At 36.3% G+C, this 14,074-nt stretch overlaps 1 protein-coding gene across 3 annotated transcripts in view; it reads left to right on the forward strand.

The window, feature by feature from the left end:
• The window catches only part of CCDC73 (coiled-coil domain containing 73), a 78,853-nt gene extending 64,864 nt beyond the window's left edge, over nt 1-13,989 (forward strand). For all 3 annotated transcript variants that reach the window (XM_074918214.1, XM_074918215.1, XM_074918216.1), the window contains 6 exons: nt 271-402; nt 2,738-2,773; nt 4,285-4,453; nt 5,605-7,161; nt 9,871-10,004; nt 13,079-13,989. In XM_074918214.1, coding sequence (XP_074774315.1) covers nt 271-402; nt 2,738-2,773; nt 4,285-4,453; nt 5,605-7,161; nt 9,871-10,004; nt 13,079-13,288 — 2,238 coding nt within the window. In that variant the 3' untranslated portion in view covers nt 13,289-13,989. The remainder of the gene's footprint in view (nt 1-270; nt 403-2,737; nt 2,774-4,284; nt 4,454-5,604; nt 7,162-9,870; nt 10,005-13,078) is intronic.
• The last annotated feature ends 85 nt before the right edge of the window (nt 13,990-14,074 follow it).

The raw sequence follows: 14,074 nt of genomic DNA on the forward strand, positions 1-14,074 counted from the left end.
AAACCTCAATTAATAGAACATATCATCTGTTGAACAACACTCAATTAATAGAACATATCATCTGTAATGGAAATGTGATTAAAATTTTGGTTCGAATGAGAGAGTTCAAAATTATCTTACTTTGTACAAAGAAATTCCTTAGCATCTATACTTTCTTTTAAGGATTTGCTTAAATTTGCTGTCAATACCCCTGTAAAATACAGTTTTACATATTTGAACATGCAGTGAAGATCTGTGTTTGTGTACTCTGAGTACCCTCAATTATTACAGGAGGAAAACATGAGAAGAGAAATAGACACTATTAAAAATGAGCTGAATTGCCTTAAAGGAGTTCATAGACATCTTGAAGATTATCATCCTCCTCAGGGAAATCAGCATTCTGAGCAAGTGGAAAATCTGCAGGTAAGTGTTTCTAATGGCTGCAGTACTTTCTATTTCTTGTAAAAATATTAGAGAGTGATAGACATGACAGTTTTTCTAATCTGGCTGTCATGTCCACTGATTTTCCTTTGGCACTGCTACACCTAAAAATTTATCTGATGCAATCAATGATCCACATTCCCATTTAAAACTTACTGTACCCAGAGAATGTTCCTCTTTAATCCAGAAGGGTGCTTATATCATAGAAACTTGAGATATTACATCATTAATAAATGTATACATAATAAATAGCAGTTATTGTAAATAATTTATCTTTACTAAATCCTATTTCACAAACATATTTTGCATGGGTGTTTTTCAAATACTGTGGCAGACCCCTTGACTTTTATATATATATATATATAAAAAAAAGTTCCCTGGAAGTGTGGAAGTAAGTCCACTTCTACTCAGAGGAACTAATTTCAGCCTCTGTAACGTGGGACAGATCAGATTCATTTTATCAACATAGAGATTATCTAAAATTCTTCAGTTTTAGTTAAAAAAAGCCCTAACCTTTATTTCACTTAGTGTCTTTAAGAATCATTAAAGGCATAGCAAGCTCAACAAGTAATGAATGCCGGAGGTAAAAAACTGTTTTGTGCAGTGCAGGCTGAACAAGAATTGAGCTTGCATTGCTGGGTGAATGAAATCCATGTTCAGCTCTATTTTTAGAGCACATACGAGAAGTCAACAAGTGGTTCAGCACATGAAGATGGTCTTTTGGAGCAAAACGAAGAGCATGTAGCCCTGCAGCTGTGTGTTATCCCTTACTTAAGCTGGATTGAAAATTTCTATTTCAGTCTTTTGTATGACTGAAAAAAATGGGAAGTGTCATAAACCATAAGGAAAACTTCCCCTGTGCATTCAGTGTATTCTGTTGTTCAGCTGAGTATTGGTTATATAATTTTTTTCCATTAGTTTTTACATCCAAATGATTCATCCTTCAAAGAAGGGAAGACTCATCTTGTATGTATATGATTTTGCTTTCAGTTAGGAAAATAGGAAGACACTAGGACTGTAAAGACAGATCTTTTTGGTTTTTTTAGAACTAGTCTATGAATTGTCAGTAAAATAATATTTTAGAACTTGGAAGAACTTAATATCAATTTCTTCACAATATGTGTATGTTTTTATAGCTCAAAACCATACAAACATATATGAATATATACAGGCACATACCTGTTGGTAGTTAGACTGGAAACGAGTGCTCTTTGTGCCAAAGCTGTACAAATTCTACAGGGTATAATGCAAATCGTGTAACTTTTAAAAATCGTTGTTTCTTTGAATTAAAATGAAATGACTTATGTTTAGGATGCTGAATCAATGCACACAATGAGTCATTCATGATAAACAGTACTTGTGTTTATTAAGATAACCCTAGGTGTTTGAAAGTATATAAGCTTAAACTATATGCTCATAAATGCAAAAAAGTCTGAGATGTCTTCTAAATATATACCTTACACTATCTTATGGCAAATTGCCATGCCATTTTGTGTTGTATGATCATAAGATTTCAAAAGCTAGGCAGGTTAGGCTGAGTCAAATCTCCAGTGGAACACTGCCAAGAAATTACAGGAGCTGCAGCAGATCATATTGATTGTTCTAATTTGTGGAATTTCACCTTGTATCAGTAATGAGTCAGTGTCTAGTAAAACATAAAAGGGTGAGGTGTTTGCTATGATTTAGATCTTGACTGAGGCTCCAAGTGTTGCAAGGAAATATGCATATATTTATTTTTACACCTAGTGCAATCTGAAATCCCTGTGATGATTTGTGGGGCATGGAACTTAAAATATATGTAAACTTCATACTGATCACCTGTGGATAGTAAATAAACAAAAGGTCTTTTAAAAAAGAAAGGTGCAACATCAGACCTGATTACAGACTCAAGCTGCAATTTAATTTAACTTTACCAGGCTTCACATTTAGTTTAATATAATTTGTAATACAGCTGTGTACCATCAGAGGACTATACCTAGCAATGGGTTCTTGCAGTTCTTTTGTGTGTATACATACAGGGAAATCTGGTTTTGAGAAGGTTTTGATTTTCATAGTGTGAAATACTCTGAAGGGTCATCTTAGGTGTATGTATCTAATCTTAGTTAGACTTTGCTAAATCACAAAGAAAAAATTAAAATCGAGGTTTAATAGTTTTGGTATGTAGGCATTTATTTTATGCATCTTGGAGCTATTTTTGAAGGGCTGAACAGCCATTTGAAGTTAATGGAAACTGGGCTTATTCAACCCACCTGAAAATCTGGAAGGGAATCATGTAACATTTCTCTCTTTCTAAGACACTTTATCATGTTTGTTTCAGATGCATTCGGCAGTTCAGCCCCTACCAGCAAATGTGGTAAGTTCCACTGTAGTAGCTGTTTTATACCTGTACAAAAGAGTAACATACACGGTTATATTGTGGTGTTTGGCACAGCTCCTAGAAGCAAGAGATGATAAAAGAATTACAGATTTCATCAAAGAAATTTTCTAGTATTTGTATTTGAAAAGAAAATCTTGAAAATGTGATGCCAATGGTGTATATAGCCAAAAAGAATAACTAATTAAAAATTTAGAAAACAAGAAAGATGCAGCATTTACAATTTCCAAATCAGAATGACAGGGAAAATGCGAATCAAACATGAGGGAAAGAGGAAAAAAATATCAATTGAAACTTCAAATTGAAGGCAGAGTATTTGGCAGAGGAAGACTATTTTTTGGACCCTCCTCCATTCACCATGACTCCTCCCTCCCCCAAATCAGCAAAGCTGGGAGCGTCAAGATGTTTTTGTGACCTGTAGAAAATTGTTTCCTGCAGATTTGTATCCTACATCATCTACTATGCCACCATTGCAATAATTCCCTTTTTTACCAGTGTTGTCTACGTGTCTCCCTCCATTTTGCAATATATTCTGTCCTCCCCACACATACGATGCCCAAGCACAGTGCTTGTAACTCCCTCCCACATCCCAGTCTTCCTTTTGCAACACCTCCAGTCACCCAAGTATCTTTGGCTTTTTTTCGCTTCTTTTATGGACTAAGCAATACCCCTGCTCCCTCCCACATTTACCTGCTTTTATATCCTATCTTTAGGGCAAGAGCCAGCACGTGCTCCTGCCTTCAGCTGCCAAACAGTTGATGATAATAAAGGATGCATCTTCTTTTCCTTTTTCTGGTTGGGTTTTATTAGGGTGTTTCTTCACTGTTCAGCTCCTCGTTTTCATAGACCTTTATCAAATGCAACTTTCAAAAATAAAGACAAATACAGCTGTGGTAGAAGACCAGTGACTTAAGTTTAAGTAGATGCATCTTTCAGGATTCTACTCCTGTTGAATTTGACTCAAATCTAGGTTAGAAAGCCATCTGGGAGGGAATGAGGAGCTGACTGACAGGAACTGCAAATTCATAAGCCTTATTTGCCTATGAAATGAAGTTAAAAATCCTAGGTGGTTTGTTAGAAAAAACCCTAGTGTTAATATGTGTCTGTATGCACATGTGTTTAAATGTAAACAGTGATCAGTGCAGGTTTTTTCCACATGTAATTACTGAGCAGGTCACTGATTTAGCCAGCAGACAGAGGGAGTGATCCAGTCAGCACATGTACAACACGTATTCCTTCCTCTGAGAAATTCTGTCAATCTGCATGACGTTTCTCTGCAGACTGTAATATAGCAGGGTATAATTTCTTTCGTACTCTTCTAGGGTCTTAGTCTGCTTTTTTTCTCCATTTACATTAACTTTATACACTCCAGGTGAATAGTCTTTGTTTTCCATTCAGAATGGTAAAAATAATTTAAAATCTAAGTTCTGAACTTTAAATCTAATCAGTGACTGTATTAAAATATAATCTTCTGTTCCTTCTTGTGCTAGAGCGGTCAAGAACACTCAAAAGACAGTGACATACAAACTATTCAGAAAGGAAATGAATGTATGCAACCTGTAATAAGAAAAGATGGTAATTCCGAACATGAGGAAGAAACTGAAGTAAAAACCACAATGGACTACTCTTCAAGCACTGAGGAACTGCAGATAGAACAAAGTAATAACATTACATGGATAATACAGATAAGTTAATATTGTTGAAGAAAGGATAAATGTGTTAGATACAGTATATAAGACAATGCTTGAATCCTGAATTAAATGTTTTTGTACAAAAACCAGTAAAATTCAGTAGTGGCAAACTATGATAAATACCCAAAGCTCTGAACAAAAGCACAGTATTTCCAGTGGCTGCCCTAGGACATTAAGATCCATGTGCTGTAACCCCTCGGGGTGTTGCAATACTCTTTCTGCATGCCAGTTCAAGAAGTGAATAGGGGTTAGGAAGAACTATAATGTGTACAGAAGTGTTTAGAAGGAAAACCAAGGACTTGCCCTTTCCCATAAAACAATTAAGGTAGAAAGAAAGCAATTGCACTGCACAGGACAATGAAGGTCTGTTCATGTGGATAATCATAATACTTTTCTATACAAAGCATTTTGTAACTCCTGTAAGTAATTTTTTGAAGCCACCTCCAGGAAATGTACTCTAATGCTCAGTCTCTAAAGTGTAGCAAAGAGAAGTGGAAATTTAAAAGCTTATTAACTGCGAAATGACTGCTTTAAAGGATCAGTGCTCACAGCCTTCAAGTGTATCTTTCAGAAAACACCTTTCTGATCTTGAAATGCCTGCTATTCCTCACTGGCCCACTACCATCAAGTCATAGCATATTCTTTTTGGTAGAAACACGGTCCCTTAAACAGTTTTGTTGTTATCCCTTTAGCTAAAACTGCCACTTTCAAAAATAAACACAAATACAATTGCAGTAGTAACCAGTGGCTTAAACTTTATGTAGATACACAATGGTTGATTAAGTATGTGTTATAATTTCGTAATGAAGACCCCTTTCATTAATAAGGCTGATGGATATCAGTTGGGAAATATTTTAACTGTAAGCCCTATCTAAAATCTACAGAACGTCAATATATTTTCTGTTTGAACAGTTAATAAATATTTTGCAAGTTACTATAATGTAATGCTTACCTTTAGTAACTTTTTGATAGACTTGTGTGTGTAATGTAAGATAAGAAAAATCAGTATTGATACTAATCTTAAGTCCATCCCTTTGGAAAGTTTAAACTGTAAAAATAAAGCATTACTTAACCTCTAGGTTATCTATCACTAACTAGAGAATACACTTACTCTAACAGATTTACAAGTTCTTGAAAACAGTTTTAAGGATGAAATTAATGTTGCTAGCCCTTATGAAGAAAAGCAAAGGGAGGCTTCTCCCAGGAATACCCTCTGCACAGATACTGATTTAATTACCCAAGGACGGACCTCAGAAATACATGTCACTGAGTGCAAAGAAGCAGAAAATCTAGGAGCAACACCTAGAACGTTACTGGATGAAAACAATGCATATTTAGAACAAAAGCTTCAGGACAGCACTGAGCCATGGACAGCGTGCCACACACAAACAGGAAAGATCTTTTTGGACAGTACTGACACCGTAGGTGCCTACAAGAAAAATGGAAGTCAGGAGACCAACTCTAGCAAGCAAGAACTGGGCAATAGTACAGATGAATCAATCTGTACTAAGGCAGATAAAAAATCAAATACCATACAACGCAACACAAGTGTCCCTACACGTGAAGCACCCAAACCCAAGTCTGAAGTGGTTCTCTGCACTAAGAATGCTGGGTGTGAGAGAAGTACAGATAATCAACAAGCTAAGGAATTGAGTTTTGGCATCCTACCTTATGTTAAAGAAAATTCTCAAATGGAGTACCAAAAATGTACCCGGCGGGACAGTGACAATTATGTAGGCAATGGATTACATGAAACAGAAAAAAACTTGCTAAATCTGAGTGGTTTAAATAGAGATAAGCTTCCTTTTAAACAGACAGACATAGATGCAGAAGACGGAAGTTACAATGACAGTGCCAGAAACATAAACAAAGATGATGTGCTGCGGAGTACTGGTGTTCCAGCAACTGCTGCTCAGAATCCGCCAACCCTTTACTGCGGTAATGCAAGCAGTGATGATGCCACAAAAGAACACAGCGCTAGTATGTCTCTCTCAGGTACTTTCAGTTTATGCCCCCCCAAAATAGAAGGAGAAATATATGTGGGTGACATGAGCAGCAAGCAACCTGAACAAGACAGTACTGAACAACCAGGGGATGCTACAAATATATGTACTTTGAATGCTGAAGCTGTATCTCCAGTGAAGGCTGACGGGCTTGAAATAATTGCTCATAAAAAAACCCCAACAGATAGAGTTAGTACAGATAAACGAATTCCATGTAAAAAAGTTAATGATGATATTCAGATACACTCCATCAAAAATGGATATTCCCTGGAGATTAATAATTCAACAAATAACACATTGTTAAAAGAGAAAAAAGACTCACTGAGTAGTACAGTTCCAGGAAGGAAGTTTGCTGAGGGTCACCTGAAAGAATCATGTTCTTTACCCATGAGAACATCTGGAAATTTAGTAAACATAAGTGGAAGGTCATCCTTTGATCTTTCAACCTCAGATAAAAAAGCTGAGAAAACGCCAGTATACTTAAACTTTTTAGACCCCAGTTCTTGTTCAAGAGTAAATCAAAAGAGAGGTCAAACTACATGGACTTCAGCTTCCAAGGAACCTTCCCTTTTGAAAGAGAAACTACCATGCTCAGTGGAAAACACAAAGATTACTTCAAAAACACAGTGTCAAAATCTCAGTGAAAATGTTGACAGAAGAGAAACAGGACTGGGTAAGAAAAATAAGCCTTTATATTTTGAAGCATGTAGGAATATATGTAGAAAAACCATCAAAATGTAGAATTTCTGCATCTAAGTTTAGTGTAGCATTAAAAAAACATAAACCTGACAGTTATATGGTAATACAGTTAGATGTGTCTGCAAATGAGGCTTAGAGAAACTTTACTTTTTTTAAAAAAATTGTTCATCTTTGTACACTTAAAACCATCTGAATGTGTTGAATGTGTGAAAGGAGAAGTTGGAAAACACGCCCACCTGTTAAGAGTGCTCAAGGAGCTTTTTCATCTCCTACTCTTGGCATTTGGGTGATTATTTGCTGAGCAATATTTTGCATCTGCAAAACAGTAAATATGAACTTTATTCCATGTTTCTAAATCACTACTGAAAAGGTGGAAAAAACTCTGGTTTAGATTTGTTTTGCAATAAAATTAGCTGCTAGATTACCCCATATTTATTTACTAAAAGTGCCATTTCTAAACTCAGTCTTTTACCAAATAAAAGCATCATCTCTACTTCCACAGTAAACTGACTCCGTTTACAGATGTTCCTCTACTTCAGAAACTGGACGGAGTAAAAGATAGTAGAGGTGGTGCCTTCCTTTCTCAAAATAAGGCTTGCATGCAGAGTCTATACTTAATTCATGCTGTAAGCTTAAAAAGGAGATGATCTTTTAGGCTTTGGAAGAAACAAAATCCCCTGCTTTTGTAGAAAAACGGAGCTTTGGGTGCTTAGATGTTTTTCAAAAGAGCTGGATCCACACTATAGGGTGTTTGTGTCTATTTGAGGTTTTGTTGATGTAGTGTTTTGAGCTTTGTCCCTTACACATACAAAGAGCAGAATGGAGTCCTGCCCCTTAGTTTTGCAGCTAGTGGCAGTGAGACTGAAAACCAGCAGTCTTGTTTCTTTCTATTGTTCTGGTGTTTTGAACTTAGGTTTATAGGTAATTTTGTTTCTGTACTTGGTCTCTTGCCTATGTATATTTGTATACAGATGCACAGTTTGTTGAAGTTCAGTTTCAGAAAGTCTTTGTCCCTAAAACAATAGTGGTGGTGGCAAGGTAGCAGAATCCTGATCTCGGATGGTATGGTTTGTTTTTTTTTTTAATAACATGAATTTTGATACCTGTTTCAAGAAAATGAATGCGTAGTAAGGTGATGTTCTGCATGTATCTTTTCTGTAAGAACAGACAGCACTATCTGAAGTTCTTCCATGTGTTCGTCCTTTTCTTGTCAGAAACATTTCTGTATGCAAAGTACTGTGATTCTAAGAAGTGACTCTTGAGAGGTTCATCCAAAGGAGTTGGTAGGGATTTTGATATAACTCTAGGTCCCCAAATATGTTGTCTAGTGACCAGTACAGTCACCAGACCTCATGAATTCTAGCAAAAATTCACAGGTATGATCTTGGTCTGGGTCCCAGATATGCCTTTTGCTCTCATCATACTGCCTAATTTAGATAGGTCCCTACTTAGCTGGCTGACCTCTTGGAATCCTGCACCTCTTTTGGAGACTAGAGAACCTTACTGTCTGGGTACCCAAATCATTGCAGTACTCAGCACTGCAACTTCCAGGATTTATTGTGGTTGCTTTTTCTGTTCTTTTCAGATATTTTCCCAAATGGCAAACCTGGAGTGGAATCTATGTGGACAGTGTCCCTAAATTTTTATTTTTACTTACTTACTGAAGCACAGTTTAATCATATGGGAGACCTAAAAGTGAACAGTATTGGTAAAAGTGTTTAGTAAGCCTATCTGAGGAAATTCCTTTTACTGCCTAACCACAGTGCAATGTATTATTTATACAACTCTGGTTCCCAGAGAGCAGCCATTCCACATCAGTAAATGGAGGAATGAACTGGGAATGTGCAAGATCTTCCTGGCGAATTCTTAATACTAACTCATAAATATCTTCCTCCCAAGAGAAAATGACACAGTATTCTTAATTAACCGTTATAAAACTGTGAGGTAACATGTATTTTTGTAGCAAAACAAAGATTTTACCATTGTAGCAGTGATCGACAGGCATCTGTGTAGTGACAAAACAGCTACTGCAGGTATTATGAGTGATTGTGAAAGTACACTTATGTTTTGATCTTGCAAGGAACTTGATACTGGTTTCAACAGTCTACTAGCAGTGCATAAAGCCACTGAAGGATTGGAGCCTTATACTCTGCTATGATTAATTCACTTATTTGCCCTTCCCACCTTTAGTACCTAGCTATAGCCTGATTTCCTGAAACACTAGTTATAGTCATTTACAGAAAGACTCCTTATTTAAAATGTTCGTGGACTATAACCTATGTGTTTAGAATGTCTTTTTATTATAAGTCACCCTAGAATATGATGTCAGGATGGCAGTAATTACACATTTTGTTATCGTTATCAGAAGGTGAGTCTTAAAATAATACTGTTTGAAAAAAAATATAATATTCAGAATACATACATTTTCTATAAATCACAATTTTGTTGTTAATATTCGAAAATGATAGAAAACTTTTTGAATCAAAGTAGAAACACACCATATAGATGCAGAAGTATGTGAAAGAAAAAAATGAAAAGGGAAAAGCCCACAACAGAGATTCAGGGATTTAAAACAAAAATACTTCATTTTTTAAGATCTGAGGTAAACCAGAAGTTTAGTTACTTTACAATTAGTGCCTAGAGACTAAATTGCAGTTGTTATCATTTCCTTGTTGTCAATCAGGTTCTACCAGTTTTAACAGAACTGCCGACACTTTGAATACCTCTAGTATCCACCAAGACCCCCAGGGAGACCCTAGTGAAGACCGGAATGCTGTAGCAAAGACTTTTTATGATTCTTCTTTTCCCACAGAACATGTAAGTCAATTAAAAATATTGCGGACCAGACCTCAGTGAGCTAATTCCATAGATATTTGTACAACTGTACACATCTGGATACTTTAAGACTGAGTCAATCTCCAAAATAATATCAAAAGGGCAACAAGGCACCATTTTTCACAATTAAGGTTGATAGAAAGCAGCAGGAAAAAGTCACAGCATATGAATCAAACAGATGCTAACCAGTCTGTTTGGGAAGGGAGGAAGAGGGTAGTTCATTCATTGTGTACCCTAATAAAAATCATCACCTACAGTAAAAGTAGGAGCTAAAAAAAAAAAAAAAAAAAAGTAGTAACATGAAAGTGTAAAAACATTGTTTCCTTTATTACTTGACACATTATTTAAAAGAATCTGTGAAAGACTAAATATTCAGCATATCTATGAATTAGAGACTGTCTGTTTATCTGTGCTGCAGTTATGTGAGTTTATTAATATTTAGAGTTATATTTATTATTTAGAGGATGACATTACACAAACATGTGTAAAAGCAGAGAATTAAAAAGAAACCTATTGTTTCCCTGTAAGACAACTTCATTCAGGATGGCACTAGCAATGTCTCACACTTAGATCTGTTAGACTGTGGAGCTTGGACAGCTCTAACTGCTGCATTAGGATTTGACCTACCTCATGCTAAACATACTATTCAAAAGTGATACAATGATTTACAACTGCAGTTGGCATTCCTTTTTAGATGAGGGTCTAGAGGTATTTCTGAGGTAGTTATGGCTCTCTTCTTTGGATGAGGTTTGAGGTCAGGGTGTGTTGTGTTTTCAAGTGACAGAGCTGGCTGACTTGAGGGGACTTCACCAGCTCTCAACACCATTAGCATTCACATTCTAAGAAATTCAGAAGTAAAGACTGATGTTTTAAATTACTCATCTAACATGCCTCTACTTGGGAATGACAGTGAGGTGGATTTTTCACCGTAGTGGTGGCATTTACTTCGTCTCTCTTGCTTTTTCTCACTGAGGTGGAGCCAGGAATTGAGTGAACTAAAATAACTGATCTACAGCTAATGAAAGTCTATTTCATTATCCGATTGTGATTATATCTACTTTGTCACCTCCAAACTAAAGCTCTTATGTGCTGGCTAAGTAAAAGCTGAGATGGACAAGAACAGTGTCTTGCTGTTTTGATCTTAGATTATTTTCCAAATACTTAATCTATGAAAACTCAGCCTGGGATATTGCAGACCCCTCCTTCCCTTTTGTGTTGGTGTCATTCTAATACCTTCTGTCCTCAAATTTGTCATTTTTATGACTGATATGAAAAAGCTGCTGGGAGATTAAAAATAGGCTCAGCAGTCTTTTTGGTTGCTCAGTTTATTTGTTTTGATAACATGTACAGTTATAACTAGAGTAGATTTACACCTTCTACAATTTGGGTAATCTCATTCAGCCGAGGTATAGTACTCTAAAAAGTGATAAAAATTAAGAAGAAATGCTACAGGTGCACTTAAAATTCTAGTAAAAATATGAAGAATTTTTTAAACATTAGTCTGAACATGCCAGAGTACCAAGGTAAGGATGAATAAGCATCCTCAGCTCAGTTCCTAACCCTGCAGTTATACTGTGTTTTTATGCACGTGTCCCCTACAGGTTGCATATTACTCAGCGCTGGCATTAAGACACATTTTACTTGTATTTTATTGTGAAAATGCTGAGGTGATTTTTTTTTTTTAAAGCTTTATTCTAAACCTACTGTCACTGATCTGTATTGAAATACTCTATATATTACATAACTGCAGTTACTTCTCCAAAGAGGTCTAAACACTTGGCTTCAGTAAAGTCCAAGTAACATGGCATGGCTTTATTTCACTGGGAAATTTCAATTCTACAATGAAAGACCTATGAGTTTTTCTTTTAAATTAGTAGGATGGGACAGATGCAGCCCCGTGTGCTATTCCATAGATTCTGACTAGTGGCTCGCAATGAAGTATGATCTGTTTCTTTCTGAGGCCTTGGCAAAGACAGTGTGTATGTATATGGCCTCTAGTGGACGTATACAGCCACTAGAATTAACAGGTCGAAAATTTTACTGCTCAGGTGAAGAACTTCCTTCCTCAGTGAAACGAAGATTACAGTCATTACTGACCTGAAGTATCAGCATCTTCAGCTGCATGGCAGTAATGCTGTTACAGATGCAACAGGCCCAGTGAACAATCTGCATGAAGTGTATATTTCAAACTTCAGGACAGGCTTAGGCACTGGGGAAGGAAAGCTTTAGCACAAAATTCACATGCTAAAATAACAGCAGGCCTGATAAACACTTTGTGTCTTACAGCTGGTTGGGGCACACTTGCCTAATATTAAAAAATAATTGAGCAGAGGGGGAAGGCCTCATCTTGCACTCCCTGTAAGAGAATTACCCTAGCATGCAACCAAAGGATGAGATGTCACATTGCAGATCCCTGGCTCTGTGTAACGTGGCTTTGTTGTGCACCTCTGCTCAGGCAGGTGCTGCACGCAATGTCCGATTACTCGTGTGGAGAACTCATCAAGCAGAAAGCTGTGTTGCCATGTGTTTGATTTGGATAGATACGAAGTCTCAATCAAATAGTAATTAAAACTAGTCAAAGAACAAAAAGATCTTTTAACTTAAAAAGCAACCTATTACAAGACCTTGTATTGGTTAATGATGTTTGCTTTCTAATCTATACAGTGAAGCGGAGAGGGAGTTAACACTATAAACCTCATGATTTTGGGTTTTGTTAATCAAATGCTTGCATAGCAATAGAAATGTCAATTGCAACATTAAACTGCTTAATGAAACTATTTATTTTGCTAATCTGCATTCTAGTACAAGGTTGGGGGTTTTTTTAATCACAGTCTTATGTTAAGGTTTGGTTTATAAAAGTGTATTTGTCAATATCAAGTTTTCTAAATTAAAGTTGAAGCAAGCACTTCAAGTTAAATGCATTTTTGCCAATTGCCTTATCTTTCTGTTCACATTTCCTTTTCCTTGCTTGCTTAATGCTTAGCAGAATCCAACAATTTGAACCTTTGTACTTGAATTTCTCTGGATTATTAACTGCTAAATTTGTATTCTGTCAGGAGAAAGAAAGATTTACTGCTTTACAGCACGAGCAGAAGTCTTCTCACATGACTGTAACTCCAACAAGAAGTGAAAGTGCACTCAGAGATGAGGACAGCTCTTCTATTCATAACGTCATTATACAATACCAAATAGAAGAAATTGAGAAATTCCTGAATTTGGAGAGATTTCATTCAGCAAGAAAAAGAAAGTATGAAGAAAGCCAGTAAAAATCAGTGGCAGGAGATAAAAAGCATGTCTTTTAGGCACAGAGAAGTCATGTAAATCAGATGTGTAGAGGTATTCCTACAGAATATGGTATATATGCACCGTGCTTTCATGTTTAATACAGCATATACTTTTTTTATGTTCAAAAATTGATACTATCCCTACTAATAACGTTAGTTCTCTGTTTCTGCAATCAGATATGATGCAAGTTATTATGGGCTTTGCCTGAAGTTTAAAAGTTCACAAGTTAATGTTTTAATATCCACTGAGTAAAATTAAACAGATACTTAAGAGTTCCCTTCTCCTGCTCGCTTCGTTTTGGTTTCTCTGTCAGACAGTTTCAGGCAAAATCAGCTGCAACTGTTTCAAAATACAAGAGTCTCTACAAACATTTACAACAACTTACACCAGTTCTAAGTGGCAGAAGAACAGGAAACTCTTCTGCTTACATTTACTGCCGAATTATTTAAATGTATCTGTTGTAGTTGATTCTGTATCAATAAGATCTCTTTCAACACTAAAGCATCAGGTACGATTTACAGAGGTAAGGCAGCAGATCTTGCTTGAAAAAGCTTCACTTTAACTGGTTCACATTTTTCCTCCCTTAGGGTCTAAGGGAAATTCTCTCACTTTACAATTACTTGCACTATCATTCTTCTGATCTCCCTCCCTTCCTCCCCCCACCTCTTGCAAAGAAAGATCCTCACACTGTAAACTTAAACAAGAACAAAAGCAGCATAACCAATATTGCCGCTCTTTGTTGCTAATTATGTAAGAAAGTCAACAGA

Source organism: Athene noctua, chromosome 14, assembly GCF_965140245.1.
Source record: "Athene noctua chromosome 14, bAthNoc1.hap1.1, whole genome shotgun sequence".
Lineage (NCBI taxonomy): Eukaryota > Metazoa > Chordata > Aves > Strigiformes > Strigidae > Athene > Athene noctua.